At 44.0% G+C, this 15,735-nt stretch overlaps 1 protein-coding gene and 1 pseudogene across 4 annotated transcripts in view; both read right to left on the bottom strand.

Annotated features, from left to right (window-relative positions):
* Window positions 1-1,486: 1,486 nt before the first annotated feature.
* Window positions 1,487-3,458, bottom strand: LOC110521444 (annotated as a pseudogene).
* A 7,140-nt stretch (window positions 3,459-10,598) lies between these two features.
* LOC110521445 (histone-lysine N-methyltransferase, H3 lysine-79 specific) overlaps window positions 10,599-15,735 on the bottom strand; it is a 35,668-nt gene continuing 30,531 nt past the window's right edge. For 3 of the 4 annotated variants that reach the window (XM_036968930.1, XM_036968928.1, XM_036968929.1), the window contains 3 exons: window positions 14,309-14,989; window positions 12,764-13,460; window positions 10,599-10,983 (listed from right to left, as the gene is read on the bottom strand). In XM_036968930.1, the coding sequence (XP_036824825.1) occupies window positions 12,868-13,460; window positions 14,309-14,989 (1,274 nt within the window). In that variant the 3' untranslated portion in view covers window positions 10,599-10,983; window positions 12,764-12,867. The remainder of the gene's footprint in view (window positions 10,984-12,763; window positions 13,461-14,308; window positions 14,990-15,735) is intronic. The other variant, XM_021598989.2, reaches the window with a different exon arrangement.

Here is a 15,735-nt window from a genome sequence, read left to right on the forward strand (position 1 = left end):
AAGTATTTGATACACTGCCGATTTTACAGGTTTTCCTACTTACAAAGCATGTAGAGAGAGGTCTGTCATTTTTATCATAGTTACACTTCAACTGTGAGAGACGGAATCTAAAACAAAAATCCAGAAAATCATTATGACTTTTATGTAATTAATTAGCATTTTATTGCATGACATAAGTATTTGATACACCAGAAAAGCAGAACTTAATATTTGGTACAGAAACCTTTGTTTGCAAATTACAGAGATCATACGTTTCCTGTAGTTCTTGACCAGGTTTGCACACACTGCAGCAGGGATTTTGGCCCACTCCTCCATACAGACCTTCTCCAGATCCTTCAGGTTTCGGGGCTGTCGCTGGGCAATACGGACTTTCAGCTCCCTACAAAGATTTTCTATTGGGTTCAGGTCTGGAGACTGGCTAGGCCACTCCAGGACCTTGAGATACTTCTTACGGAGCCACCCCTTAGTTGCCCTGGCTGTGTGTTTCGGGTCGTTGTCATGCTGGAAGGCCCAGCCATGACCCATCTTCAATGCTCTTACTGAGGGAAGGAGGTTGTTGGCCAAGATCTCGCAATACATGGCCCCACCCATCCTCCGCTCAATACGGTGCAGTCGTCCTGTCCCCTTTGCAGAAAAGCATCCCCAAAGAATGACGTTTCCACCTCCATGCTTCACGGTTGGGATGGTGTCTTGGTGATGTACTCATCCTTCTTCCTCCAAACACAGCGAGTGGAGTTTAGACCAAAAAGCTCTATTTTTGTCTCATCAGACCACATGACCTTCTCCTATTCCTCCTCTGGATCATCCAGATGGTCATTGGCAAACTTCAGATGGGCCTGGACATGCGCTGGCTTGAGCAGGGGGACCTTGCGTGCGCTGCAGGATTTTAATCCATGACGGAGTAGTGTGTTACTAATGGTTTTCTTTGAGACTGTGGTCCCAGCTCTCTTCAGGTCATTGACCAGGTCCTGCCGTGTAGTTCTGGGCTGATCCCTCACCTTCCTCATGATCATTGATGCCCCACGAGGTGAGATCTTGCATGAAGCCCCAGACCGAGGGTGATTGACTGTCATCTTGAACTTCTTCCATTTTCTAATAATTGCGCCAATAATTGTTGCCTTCTTACCAAGCTGCTTGCCTATTGTCCTGTAGCCCATCCCAGCCTTGTGCAGGTCTACAATTTTATCCCTGATGTCCTTACACAGCTCCCTGGTCTTGGCCATTGTGGAGAGGTTGGAGACTGTTTGATTGAGTGTGTGGACAGGTGTCTTTTATACAGGTAACGAGTTGAAAAGGGTGCAGTTAATACAGGTAATGAGTAGAGAACAGGAGGGATTCTTAAACAAAAACTAACAGGTCTGTGAGAGCCGGAATTCTTACTGGTTGGTAGGTGATCAAATACTTATGTCATGCAATAAAATGCAAATTAATTAGTTAAAATCATACAATGTAATTTTCTGGATTTTTGTTTTAGATTCCATCTCTCACAGTTGAAGTGTACCTATGTTAAATTACAGACTTCTACATGCTTTGTAAGTAGGAAAACATGCAAAATCGGCAGTGAATCAAACACTTGTTTTCCCCACTGTATATACAATAAACAAAATCATTGACTTATGAGTAATGGTCCACCCATTCAGTTGGCCTGGCCCTTGCCATTATTACTGTCATTGGACCACATGGAGGAAACAGTGGCAACCACACTCCTTGGCCACCATGTTGGGTTTGATGGAGATCTTGGTTCCATCTTGATCCAACTCCACCACCTTGAGGTCCTCATTGTCAAAAGGCACACAAAGGTGAGCGCTCCAGGGCCCCTCTGGACCTGGCTGTTCAGAAGGAGGGCCTGGTTGTTACCGTTGGTCAGGGGAAAGCGGCAGACTCCCTGGTAGTTGAAGATGAGCCAGTCGGAATTTCTCCATGGACAGGGTGAGGCTGTGCAGCCGAAACAGGTGTCCCTTCCCTGGGCCCTCCTGGCCTGCTGCTCCCTCTCCACCCCTATGTGAGTGAAAAAAAAAAAATATATATATATATTTTAACTTGGCAATGCAATCAATGCACAGACAATGTATCATGAATTTACATTGAGGCCTGCTCACTTGCTGGTGGTTCCTCACCTTCTTTGGGAAGAACATAGTTCTCGGGGCCTCTACAGCCTGTCCACCTCCTTCCTCATCTGGACCACAGCCTCCTCCAGCCTCTGCCTGAGCACCTCCAGCAGGGCAGGCCGCAGGGCCAGCTCCCTGTGGAGCCCCTGGAATATAGAGCCCAGTGTGGGAAAGGAGAACAGTGTGAGAGCTGAGGAGTTGAGCAGCCCGGCCAGGACGGTCTCACTGGCTGACACCCCAAGGGACAGGGTGGGGAGAGAATGCAAGGTATACAGCGGGACCAGAGCAGCCCGTGGTTGACTGCATCTGTGGTGGCTGGACAGCACTGAGGAACTCCTGCAGCTCATACAGAAAAGCATAGGTCCTGGAGGAAGCAGGGGAAGGACTTTGGCTTGTCACTGGGAGAAGGACAATTACACAAATTTAAGAAAAATAATAATACAAAAATAAATAATAATAAATGTATTTAAAGCCAAAGCCAACTGCCCTTTCATTAATTCCTTTAGCCATTGAGAAAAGCACCAGCACCAGGGGAATGACACTGACATCACTTCTTGCTCCTTCACCAATCATACCTTGTAGTTCAGACAACTTTTGCCCTGAGAAGAAGGGTAAATAAGCTTTATAATATGCTTTCCTTCCATCAGCATGTAACTTGGAAAACGATAAGCTGAACAAGATGAAGTGTTCTTCTTACCTGTATCTGGTGTTTTTGGGTCAACATTGATTCGCCATTTCAGGTGACTTTTGCCCTCTGATAGTTCCTCATCCTAACAGGAAAGCTGTGTTCCCTTAAAATACATACAGTCTGAAATGGGGAAAAGTGGGAGACCGATACCAACAGCATTACACCAGTCTTGAAATGGTGTATGGTAAGACAAGAGACTTCTAAAATGTGAAGACAAGAAGTTCAGTAATGTTGTAAATGAGTAGGTAATGAGTTCTAACCTGTTCGTAAGGCTGTAGATTGACTGGTGAAAGTGATGGCGCTTAAGGCTGCTGTTCTAGGTTTTCTAAAGGCAAGGAGCAGTATGCACTTGATCTTGGAAGGGAGGCAGAGAGTATCCCATTTCATTCAGAGTCAGATCCATAACTGGTTGGGTGCCAAACATGTAGCCCATGTTTCTCTTTGTTGGTGTCTTCAGCTAGATTGCTCACACAGCTGGTGCTCCAAACTCCAACACCAAGTCAAATCCTGTCTCAGATCGCTTTCCTGGAACAAATTGCTGAAAGCATATCCTCAACTACCTCTACATGAGCTGGTGTACTTCCAAAATATGGAGTGTCCCCACACTGGACAGCATCAGTATCAGGCAGAATGCGCACCACAGCCTCATGGCAGCCCGTCATGTCTGGATCTAACACTTGGTTTGGTTCAGGTCAGCAAGGGAGAATGGTTTTGTGTAGTACACTGCCTCAATACCATGTGATGTGTCCATTGAAAGATGGGGGAAACATTGTTTCCTCAACATGTAGAGAGAGGAACAGTATGCTAAAATAAATGTTTTGTCAGACACCTGGATAAGTGCAGTGAAATGGGTTGTTTTACATGGTCAGCCATAGTAGTACAGCCACCCTGGGGCAAATTAGGGTTAAGTGCCTTGCTCAAGGGAATACCGACAGATTTTTCCCCTCGTTGGCTCAGGTATTCGAAAAAGCAATCTTTCGGTTACTGGCCCAACACTAACCGATAGGCTACCTGCCACCCAATGCTGTGAATACTATGGTGGGCTGAGAAAGCTATGGAAAGGAAGCACAAGACTATGGAGCGTTGTGTGTGTCGCAGATTGACACCTGCCCTCCCTGTGGGTGAGGATTGACTGGGGACTGACAAACACCTAAACAAAGAAGGACGCTTGGAGACAGAAAAACATGAATGTAATCACATTTCTAAAGGCCTTTCATGGACAACTGGCCGACTATAAACACTATCCTATCGTTTCAATCTCCTGCCTTTTCTTTGTTTTTCTACATGTTTTTTCTTCCAATGCACAAACAGATATTGGAATGTTCATTGAATTGCCTCACAAGTGGCTGCTTTTAAAAGGTGACGAATTAGATGACAGATTAGACACATTTGCATTCAAAAGTCCTCTCAGCAGTTATTCTAAGGACAGTGGGATGGAGTATGGATGTGCTACATGCTAGATAGATTACAAGTGTGTGCGCTAAATAGGAGCGCTCTTTACGTCTGACCGATTAAAGGATCTCTGATGGCCAGACCATGAGATGCTGCTGTTGAGACCTCTGGGGTTGAGAAGGGCCTCCTGGACAAATTCCACAGCTGCAGCCTTCTTTTGCAGACGATCAAGGTCATTGAGTTGAGTCTGTCCTGCTTGGTGGTCAACCATGCCAAGTGATAAAACCAAGGTTCATTTACAAATTCCTGCAGGGATTCACAAATCCACAAACAAAATTACAAGAATGATAATTTAACAGCTTGAAAACAGACACTAATGCAAAACACTATTTAACAATGTGTACTTCAGAGTAATCCCAGAATATGACATCAAATGTTGCTTTTATTTACTAGGCCTACAGGAAATGGTAAACAAGTCCATTATTTCCCCAATTGTGGACATTTTCTGAAATGTGCATTCCCCATTACAGACAGAACTGAAGAGTAATTTCTCAAAACACTTGTCCATTTTTGGGCAAACCGATGAGCCTAGCTTTGTACAGAACGTACTACTCTAATAGTAGTAGAAAAATTATGAACTTATCCCACACCTACATAACGTCATTGTCGGGGTCCTTCACTTTAAAGCCTAAAAATCTTGAATAAAAAGCATAAAGAAAAGCACCTTTTTAATATAAATAATATCACCAATCAGCAGAGACGGAAATGAAACACTTCATAAGAAAACATTTTATTAATCATAAAAGCTAAACAAATTTCAATTTGTCATTCATCATATTTAAGATAAAAGCACCAACACCAAGAGTTTCCATGACAACCCAGGGTGTTTTGGAAAGTAGGTTTGCCTATTGCACCTCAAACCTGCCCTGGCTTTACTGAGTTAGTTAAATTAATTCCTTCAACTACACAGCGTTCTCCTATGTAAGGATCACAACACTGAAGGTCAAAGGACATTTCATTTTGAGAAAGAGGAGAGGGATTGAGACGTGTGAGAGTAGGAAGAGATGAGGCTTTTCCACGACATCTTCAGACTAGTCGAACAAACCTGCAGTTTTTTGCTGGCGTGGCTGGATGTGTGTGACAGTGAGAAATTGAGACGACAAACATACATCTAAGGCAGTTTGTCAACTCATAGCACCAATATCAATTTAAGTTACATCAAAATATAAATGCGGTCCCTGGTCCTGAGAAAGGGAGAAACATAAGTCCCAGTTTTAAGATAAGTGGGACATACAGTATTCAAAGTGTTATAGCATTTCAAGATATCTGATAAGTTCCTGAGAGAGACTTGGCAGGATTCAGTCTTGGTATGTGGAAAAGTCTTAACTGTAAAGTTATGCATTGAGAAAATGTATAGAGCACTATATGACTTCAATATATATCCACATTTGCCAGAGAGATCATAGGCGTAGTTCTTCAGTGGACATATTAGAAATGGGGCATGTTGTAAAAGTTTGTTAAAACCTGAACAATATTCACTACCCAATACTATTCTCACTCCCACACACATTGCCACTCCAGCCAACTAGGAAGTATATATTCAGATTAAAAAGTAAACGAGAGCCTGTGTTGAAGTTTAAACCTTCCCCCTCTAGCACAACAGAAGTGTATTAATCAATAGCTGCATTTTCCCTCATTTTAAGTGTAGGAGAGCACCGCACTGTCTGTTTAAGAGTATTAAAACTTGATCTGAATCTTGTCATAGAAGCATAATTGATACCAACTGATGAAATCAAACACCAAGAAAAAAAATGAAAACAATAATTAAAAAAAAGGCCTGTCAGCGCTGTTAACAATGGAATTCGCTTTTTTGTTCATGTCTGACATGAACAAATCATTGTCCTCACTTCACTTGAACAGAAGGGTTGATAAACATTCCTGGTTACAAAGCACTCGTTTACCGGACCACATTGTGACTAATGCTTTGATGAGTCATTTTTCTTTGAGGGTATAGGTGAAACAAACAAAACAATGAAGAGAAATTAATGTCCTGCTGCTTCACGTCCTCAATTAATAAAGACTCATTTGGCAATCAGATCAAAAGGAAGCCTGATTGTTGCAAACTCACATAATACCTACTAGTTATTCTACTACCAGTTATATTGGAACAATTAACATGTAATTACAAACAGATGTAATATGCTCACGCTATGGGAAGGAGGTGGTTTTAAGACATATCCCAGGCAGTAGAAATGAGATGACATTTGGTTTTTGGATGCACCCAGAACATTTTCTGAAATCAGTTTGTGTGGTTGAAAGAGCACCAGTATACATTTTTCTTTAAAAAGCATAAAGTAAATCTGATACAATCCAGACAGTCTAGTTTCAGCACAAAATCTCTGTCTGCATGTGTTAAGCACATAGCACAAGCGTCGAGTTTCTCTAGATAAATATATACAGTATCAGTCAAAAGTTTAGACACCTACTCATTCATGGGTTTTTATTTTTTACATTTTCTACATTGTAGAATAGTGAATAGATCAAACTATGAAATAACATATGGAATCATGTAGTAACCAAAAAAAGTGTCCAAACTTTTAACTGGTACAGTACATCTCAGAGGAGCCCTCATTGGACACTGAATAGTCATGGTGTTTCTCACTATTAAAGCACTGGCTTAACAACTCTGCACCTCTGTCTCCCTTGGGTGCTGGCCCAACCTGTTTGACAGGTTGTAGAAGTTTGCCACATGTCAGCCCCCCCCCCCTAAAAAATAATTAAATAATACCCCAAAGCAATCTAGGCGTTTCATATTCAGCAACACACCCTTAAAACTTAACAGTTAATAATAATAATAATAATAATAATACAAGAAAAACATTTACAAATAGTCCTGAACAAGTGGCAAGTTTCTGAAAGCAAAAGGGTGTTTCGCAGTATGCCAAAAATACTGTGTGAAAACATCTAATGAGAGCGTTACCTATTGCCTTAACTCTGAGCCAAATCGTCTGCAGTTGTACACTAGTACAACAATTCAAAAATCTGATAACTACACTTTAAATACGAGAAAGAATGCCAGAAAATGGCATTTAAAACGTCCCTGTGTACAAGAAGCACCAAGTATCGACAGTTATTGATGTTCTTAATATTGTATAAATAAAATTAGGCACAGTCCAGAGTTAAACAGATTGTAGCACCAATGTTTTCAGACTACGTTAAGTACACACTTATACCTAATGCATTCTACACTGTTACACATTTCAGGAGAACAAAATAAAAAACGTGACAGCATAAATATAATCAAAATTATACACAATTAAACAGTCAGAATGTCTCCCATTCACAGTACAATGTTTTTTACAAAAATGAAATAAATCAAGTGAAAATTGCCCAGTAGTTTGTTGTTATTCATGCATTTACCAGTGTGTGGGTGAGGATGTTCGTATACCAGTGTGTGGGTGAGGATGTTCGTATACCAGTGTGTGGGTGAGGATGTTCGTATACCAGTGTGTGGGTGAGGATGTTCGTATACCAGTGTGTGGGTGAGGATGTTCGTATACCAGTGTGTGGGTGAGGATGTTTGTATACCAGTGTGTGGGTGAGGATGTTCGTATACCAGTGTGTGCAGGTTGGACAGGCTGCAGAAAGTACCACTACAACCTTCAGTGGACAAAAGGTGACACGTCAAAAAAATGTTTTACCCATCCCCTGTGAACTCCGTGAGATAGGGTTCCAGAGACTTGCCTGAATACAACACGGACCGTATTAAAAGTCCCAAAATTACACCTGCATTTTTCATCCTATCAGTGTTTCAGCAGGGCTATAAAAACAAAACCAAGAAGCTTAAGTTAGAGTAGTTGAAATTCCTACTTATGAAGAATGCACATTGCGTTGCAGGTCCCTACTCCCTAGCTGGCTCTATAAGTAGTGATTATCAACTGACAGTCTCAGTAATTGAATCCTGTTTCCCCATTACATCCTCAAGTCTTTCTGCTGTTCACTTCTATACATTTTGATACAGCATTCAAATTAATGAGAAGACCCTAGAGGCTTACTATTACATTTCCAGAAACTGTCGTTATTCACATAAATGATCACACCAATAACTGTTTTTACTCTGAGCTGACTATAGTGCTGTCCCTGCACCAGGGATGTTGCCACAGTGAGGGAACACAAATATGTTATCCAGTGTGTTTGAACCAACAGCTTCTCGTTTCATACTGTATCCAAAAGCTAATGTGGTCAAATCATATTTAATTCACTGAAGAAATTATCAGGGTTAAAGGTTAGCTAGCAGAGCGACAGAGATGCAGTCACAGCTGCATGGTCCCTAGTCCTGTGTGTGGTGTGTGGATATATACACACAGTGGGGCAAAAAAGTATTGTCAGCCACCAATTGTGCAAGTTCTCCCACAAAAAAGATGAGGCCTGTAATTTTCATCATACGTACACTTCAACTATGACAGACAAAATGAGGGGAAAAAAAATCCAGAAAATCACATTGTAGGATTTTTAATGAATTTATTTGCAAATTATGGTGGAAAATAAGTATTTGGTCAATAACAAAAGTTCCTCAATACTTTGTTATATACTATTTGTTGGCAATGACAGAGGTCAAACGTTTTCTGTAAGTCTTCACAAGGTTTTCACACACTGTTGCTGGTATTTTGGCCCATTCCTCCATGCAGATCTCCTCTAGAGCATTGATGTTTTGGGGCTGTTGCTGGGCAACACGGACTTTCAACTCCCTCCAAAGATTTTCTATGGGGTTGAGATCTGGAGACTGGCTAGGCCACTCCAGGACCTTGAAATGCTTCTTACTGCCTCCTGGGTGGCGCAGTGGTTAAGGGCACTGTACTGCAGCGACAGCTGTGCCACCAGAGACTCTGGGTTCGCGCCCAGGCTCTGTCGTAACCGGCCGCGACCGGGAGGTCCGTGGGGCGACACACAATTGGCCTAGCATCGTCCGGGTTAGGGAGGGTTTGGCTGGTAGGGAAATCCTTGTCTCATCACGCACCAGTGACTCCAGTGGCAGGCCGGGCGCAGTGCGCGCTAACCAAAGAGGTGCACGCCGTTTCCTCCGACACATTGGTGCGGTTGGCTGGCGCTGTGTTAAGAAGCAGGGCGGCTTGGTTGGGTTGTGTATTGGAGGACGCATGACTTTCAACCTTTGTCTCTCCCGAGCCCGTACAGGAGTTGTAGCGATGAGACAAGATAGTAGCTGCTAAACAATTACCACGATACCATGAAATTGGGGGAGAAAAAGGGGTAAAAATAAAAAGAATATATATATTTTTTTTAATTCGTCCTTCGTTGCTCCTTCGAAGCAACTCCTTCGTTGCCCAGGCGGTGTGTTTGGGATCATTGTCATGCTGAAAGACCCAGCCACGTTTCATCTTCAATGCCCTTGCTGATGGAAGGAGGTTTTCACTCAATCTCACGATTCATTCTTTCCTTTACACGGATCAGTCGTCCTGGTCCCTTTGCAGAAAAACAGCCTCAAAGCATGATGTTTCCACCCCCATGCTTCACAGTAGGGGGGTAGATTTTCTCTCATTTTTTCTTTGGATGCAACTCAGCATTCTTTGTCCTCCAAACACGACGAGTTGAGTTTTTACCAAAAAGTTATATTTTGGTTTCATCTGACCATATGACATTCTCCCAATCTTCTTCTGGATCATCCAAATGCTCTCTAGCAAACTTCAGACGGGCCTGGACATGTACTGGCTTAAGCAGGGGGACACGTCTGGCACTGTAGGATTTGTGTCCCTGGCGGCGTAGTGTGTTACTGATGGTAGGCTTTGTTACTTTGTTCCCAGCTCTCTGCAGGTCATTCACTAGGTCTCCCCGTGTGGTTCTGGGAATTTTGCTCACCGTGACCAAATACTTATTTTCCACCATAATTTGCAAATAAATTCATTAAAAATCCTACAATGTGATTTTCTGGATTTTTTTCTCTCATTTTTTCTGCCATAGTTGAAGTGTACCTATGATGAAAATTACAGGCCTCTCATCTTTTTAAGTGGGAGAACCTGTAATTGGTGGCTGACTAAATACTTTTTTACCCCACTATTTAGATGGACAGGCAGACAAATCTTTTTTTTTTTTTTTAACACTAATTGGTCATTTGACCAATCACATCAGATCTTTTTCAGAGCTGATCGGTCAAACAACCAATTACTGGAAAAAATATCAGAATTGGTCTGCCTGTGTAAACAACTTATTTGTGTGTGTGGGGGGGAGGGGGGGGGGGACAAAGCAAACACCCTGGTGGTCAGATAATGACAGAACAAAGATGATACTGGGATGAAGGTACAACAGGAGTCTCCCGCCATATACAGTCTGTCTTTAGAAATATAACATGTACAACTACACTGCTAACTGTGCTTTTATCTGTCATCAAATGTCTGAATTGAGTCTTAAAGCTCAATATAGTTATCTATATTTCATACTTAGTAGCACCAGGTTACATGGTGACAGTGATGTACCTGTACAACTTACTGCCATGGAAACAGTGCATGTCCTGTGTCTCTATAACGTTAATGTTCAGAGCAGGCAGCATACCAATTCATTCAGGATGGGAGGTATACAACTCACGGATTACGGTCAGCCTCAACCCACGACACAAAAACCCCCGTGACCGCTCAACTCCGCTCAGGATGCCATGCTGTGTGTGTCAATGTGAGAGTGTGTGGCAATTTAACAGGCTTAGGAGCACCAGTGAAAGAGTACCGTGGTCCAGACCTGGCCATTTGCATAGGTTACGTTGGGTTGAGGTAGATATTCTTCAGTTACCTGCCAGGGAGAGGAAAGAGCCAGGATCAGAAAACAAGACAAAATTCTGCCGTGACCAAGGGCACATAACAGGATAGGACATGGCAGACATGAGACGGCTCATGAAGAACGGATTTACAGTGCCTTGCGAAAGTATTCGGCCCCCTTGAACTTTGCGACCTTTTGCCACATTTCAGGCTTCAAACATAAAGATATAAAACTGTATTTTTTTGTGAAGAATCAACAAGTGGGACACAATCATGAAGTGGAATGACATTTATTGGATATTTCAAACTTTTTTAACAAATCAAAAACTGAAAAATTGGGCGTGCAAAATTATTCAGCCCCCTTAAGTTAATACTTTGTAGCGCCACCTTTTGCTGCGATTACAGCTGTAAGTCGCTTGGGGTATGTCTCTATCAGTTTTGCACATCGAGAGACTGAAATTTTTTCCCATTCCTCCTTGCAAAACAGCTCGAGCTCAGTGAGGTTGGATGGAGAGCATTTGTGAACAGCAGTTTTCAGTTCTTTCCACAGATTCTCGATTGGATTCAGGTCTGGACTTTGACTTGGCCATTCTAACACCTGGATATGTTTATTTTTGAACCATTCCATTGTAGATTTTGCTTTATGTTTTGGATCATTGTCTTGTTGGAAGACAAATCTCCGTCCCAGTCTCAGGTCTTTTGCAGACTCCATCAGGAATTCTTCCAGAATGGGCCTGTATTTGGCTCCATCCATCTTCCCATCAATTTTAACCATCTTCCCTGTCGCTGCTGAAGAAAAGCAGGCCCAAACCATGATGCTGCCACCACCATGTTTGACAGTGGGGATGGTGTGTTCAGCTGTGTTGCTTTTACGCCATAACGTTTTGCATTGTTGCCAAAAAGTTCAATTTTGGTTTCAGCTGACCAGAGCACCTGCTTCCACATGTTTGGTGTGTCTCCCAGGTGGCTTGTGGCAAACTTTAAACGACACTTTTTATGGATATCTTTAAGAAATGGCTTTCTTCTTGCCACTCTTCCATAAAGGCCAGATTTGTGCAATATACGACTGATTGTTGTCCTATGGACAGAGTCTCCCACCTCAGCTGTAGATCTCTGCAGTACATTCAGAGTGATCATGGGCCTCTTGGCTGCATCTCTGATCAGTCTTCTCCTTGTATGAGCTGAAAGTTTAGAGGGACGGCCAGGTCTTGGTAGATTTGCAGTGGTCTGATACTCGTTCCATTTCAATATTATCGCTTGCACAGTGCTCCTTGGGATGTTTAAAGCTTGGGAAATCTTTTTGTATCCAAATCCGGCTTTAAACTTCACAACAGTATCTCGGACCTGCCTGGTGTGTTCCTTGTTCTTCATGATGCTCTCTGCGCTTTTAACGGACCTCTGAGACTATCACAGTGCAGGTGCATTTATACGGAGACTTGATTACACACAGGTGGATTGTATTCATCATCATTAGTCATTTAGGTCAACATTGGATCATTCAGAGATCCTCACTGAACTTCTGGAGAGAGTTTGCTGCACTGAAAGTAAAGGGGCTGAATACTTTTGCACGCCCAATTTTTCAGTTTTTGATTTGTTAAAAAAGTTTGAAATATCCAATAAATGTCGTTCCACTTCATGATTGTGTCCCACTTGTTGTTGATTCTTCACAAAAAAATACAGTTTTATATCTTTATGTTTGAAGCCTGAAATGTGGCAAAAGGTCGCAAAGTTCAAGGGGGCCGAATACTTTCGCAAGGCACTGTATCATAGAGCTAATAATCTATTCACAAACCTAGAGTAGGAGTGTAACTTACCTTGTTGGGACTGAATAGCAGCTTGGGGAGAACAGGGACAACCAGATCTCTCCTCCTTATCCCTCTGACTAACCTACCCCCCCCCCCCCCCCCCCACCCCCACCCTATCTAGGCCGGGAACCGGTGTGCTGAGAGGACGACATGTAGGAAGCAGGCAAGCCCAGAGTCCTCCACATGATGCCCCCACCTCCTGATATACTGTCTGGGGTTGGAGGGGGCAGGTGAGGGGGATGGTTTGCTGTGAAGTTACGAGAGGAAGGAGGAAGGTGGGCAGAAGCAGGAGCAGAGGAGCCAGAGAGAGAGATTGAGGAGGACTGTGCCCTCGAATGCTGGAGGGAAGAGGCAACTAGTCGTGAGGAGAGAAAGGACTCAGAGCGAGACGAGGGAGTGGGCTCAGAGGAAAAGGGGACAGAGGAAGAGTAGGAGACATTAAGTAGAGGCGGAGGAGGTGGAAGAGAGCGCATGGGGGGCAGAGGAGTGTGCAGTACTGTCTGGGTGCGGCTGTGCTGGGCCTGTGAGAGGGGCAGGGGGATGGTGGAGGACACAGAGGCCAGGAAGGAGGAGCATGAGTGAGGGGCAATGTGCTGATGCTGCTGGGAGGAGGAGAGACTGAGCAGAGAGCTGAGGCCTCCTGTGGCTGGCAGCACAGCCCCAAACTGATGGGACGACACTGAGGGCACCACGTGGTGAAAAATACCTGCGGATTAAACAGCAAGAGAGAGAGATGGGGGGAGGACAGAGAGATGGGGGAGGACAGAGAGATGAGGGGAGCATAGAGAGATGAGGGGAGGACAGAGAGATGAGGGGCTGAGCCAGGATTTGCATAGCGCCAAGCAAGTCATACAGACAAGCACACAGAAAGCAGACAGACATTTCACTTTGACACATCAACTCATTCAAGTATTACAATATAGCTCAATGGCCATTCCTCTGCTTTAAATGTATTGTGGTGTTCTAATAAAACAGCAATGTGGCAAATCATAGTGAAATGTCTATAAATTACACAGAAGACAAGCAAGTGACACAAACACCCATAGAAAATGGCCATGTTGATTAGGTTTCTTTGATTAAATTTTCAATGCTTGAGAGATCTATATATCTTACCAACACAGATAATCACAGATGCAATATGTCTTTATTATATTAAAGGACATTTCCCATGTCCGTGGCCATGACTTCATGAACCAATTTTGTCATCTTAAGGATCTGTACTCTCATTGAAGTATTAGGCATTTCCCAAGGGTGTCTAACTCAGCTTCTGTACAGCCAGTCCATGGCAAAGCAAAGCAGCAAGGGCATTGAGACAGGCAGCAGCACAGGGCTCCCACACTTACCTGTGTCCAACTTCGGGTCTCTCCATTGAATCCCTCTGGAGCTGTCTAACACAGCAACCCTCTCTAAGGACTGATCTCACAGTAAGAGTAGCTCCTGCTTCAGCAACAGCTAATGGGAATCCTAATAAATGCTAAATCCTCTATCCCAACCCGTAGTTAACGGTGCTGCTGAAGGGAAGGTAACGGATTAGAATATGTCAGTGGGCCTCACCTCCAGCTGCTCCGCCTGCCAGCCCAGCGCTGGAGAAGCTCCCCAGGGAAGAGTGTCCGTTGACCAGGCGAGAGGCCCCGCTCACCGAAGTGCTGGGTGTCTGGGCCCCAAACAGGGACTGAAGGACAGAGGCCCCCCCGAGGGGGAACTGGGCCCCCAGGTACTGTCCCACAGAAGCCCCTGAGGCTGAGGACACAGCTACTGGGCTTCCCCCCACCTTCCCACTCAGGATACCCCCGCTGGCAGCCGCAGAGATGAAGAGGTTTTGGCTGTTTCCTAGGCTGCTGGATGTCTTCAGCTCCCACTCCCCCCTGGGCTTCTGTTTGTGCATAGCCTGCCTCTCAGAGCTGCTTCCTCCCTGGGGGCCCGCCCCTGGCCTGCCACCAGCCTCCTGGCTGAGGAAGGGGCTAGGGGGAATGTACAGAGATGCTGAGGACTCGCCCCCACCCCCTTCGCCCCCCCTCCTCTGCTGCGGTTTGTGATCAGAGTCTGAGTCGGTGCCTAGGCCCAGTGGCTCTCTCCCCATACCGAAGGGGGAGCCCCCCTGCCTCAGCTCGCCTGGGGGCTGCTTGGTGTCTGAGATGGGGGAGAAGGTAGACTTCCACTTGCTGTTGGAAGATGAGGATGAAGAGGAGACTTCACTGCCGGTGCTGTTCCCGCTGCTGCCTCCCGATTTCCTTCCTGTTGACCCAATGGAGAGAAAAAGTCAAGTGGGATAAAAAAAGCAAAAAGACAAAGTACAGTAGACATTGGACAAGTGACAGCGCTGGAACGATAAACTGAAGTTACAGACACGGCCTTCCTCTTTCCGAAGCAGTTTATGTACGCCATGCCAGCAACTACTTTTGTTCTACACTGAAAATGTTGCATGTTAGGTTTGTTTTCAAAGATTTTACTGAGTTACAGGTCATAAGAAAATCTGTCAATGGAAATAAATTTAATCAGGTCCTAAACTACAGATTTCACATGACTGGGAATACAGATATGCATTTGTTCGTCACATATACCTAAAAAAATATATATATACATACATATACACACTGCTCAAAAAAATAAAGGAAACACTAAAATAACACATCCTAGATCTGAATGAATGAAACTCTTATTAAATACTTTTTTCTTTACATAGTTGAATGTGCTGACAAAATCACACAAATTATCAATGGAAATCAAATGTATCAACCCATGGAGGTCTGGTTTTGGAGTCACACTCAAACTTAAAGTGGAAAACCACACGACAGGCTGATCCAACTTTGATGGAATGTCCTTAAAACAAGTCAAATTGAGGCTCAGTAATGTGTGTGGCCTCCACGTGCCTGTATGACCTCCCTACAACGCCTGGGCATGCTCCTGATGGATGGTCTCTTGAGGGATCTCCTCCCAGACCTGGACTAAAGCATCCGCCAACTCCTGGACAGTCTGTTGTG

The sequence above is a fragment of the Oncorhynchus mykiss genome, chromosome 30 (assembly GCF_013265735.2).
Source record: "Oncorhynchus mykiss isolate Arlee chromosome 30, USDA_OmykA_1.1, whole genome shotgun sequence".
NCBI lineage: Eukaryota > Metazoa > Chordata > Actinopteri > Salmoniformes > Salmonidae > Oncorhynchus > Oncorhynchus mykiss.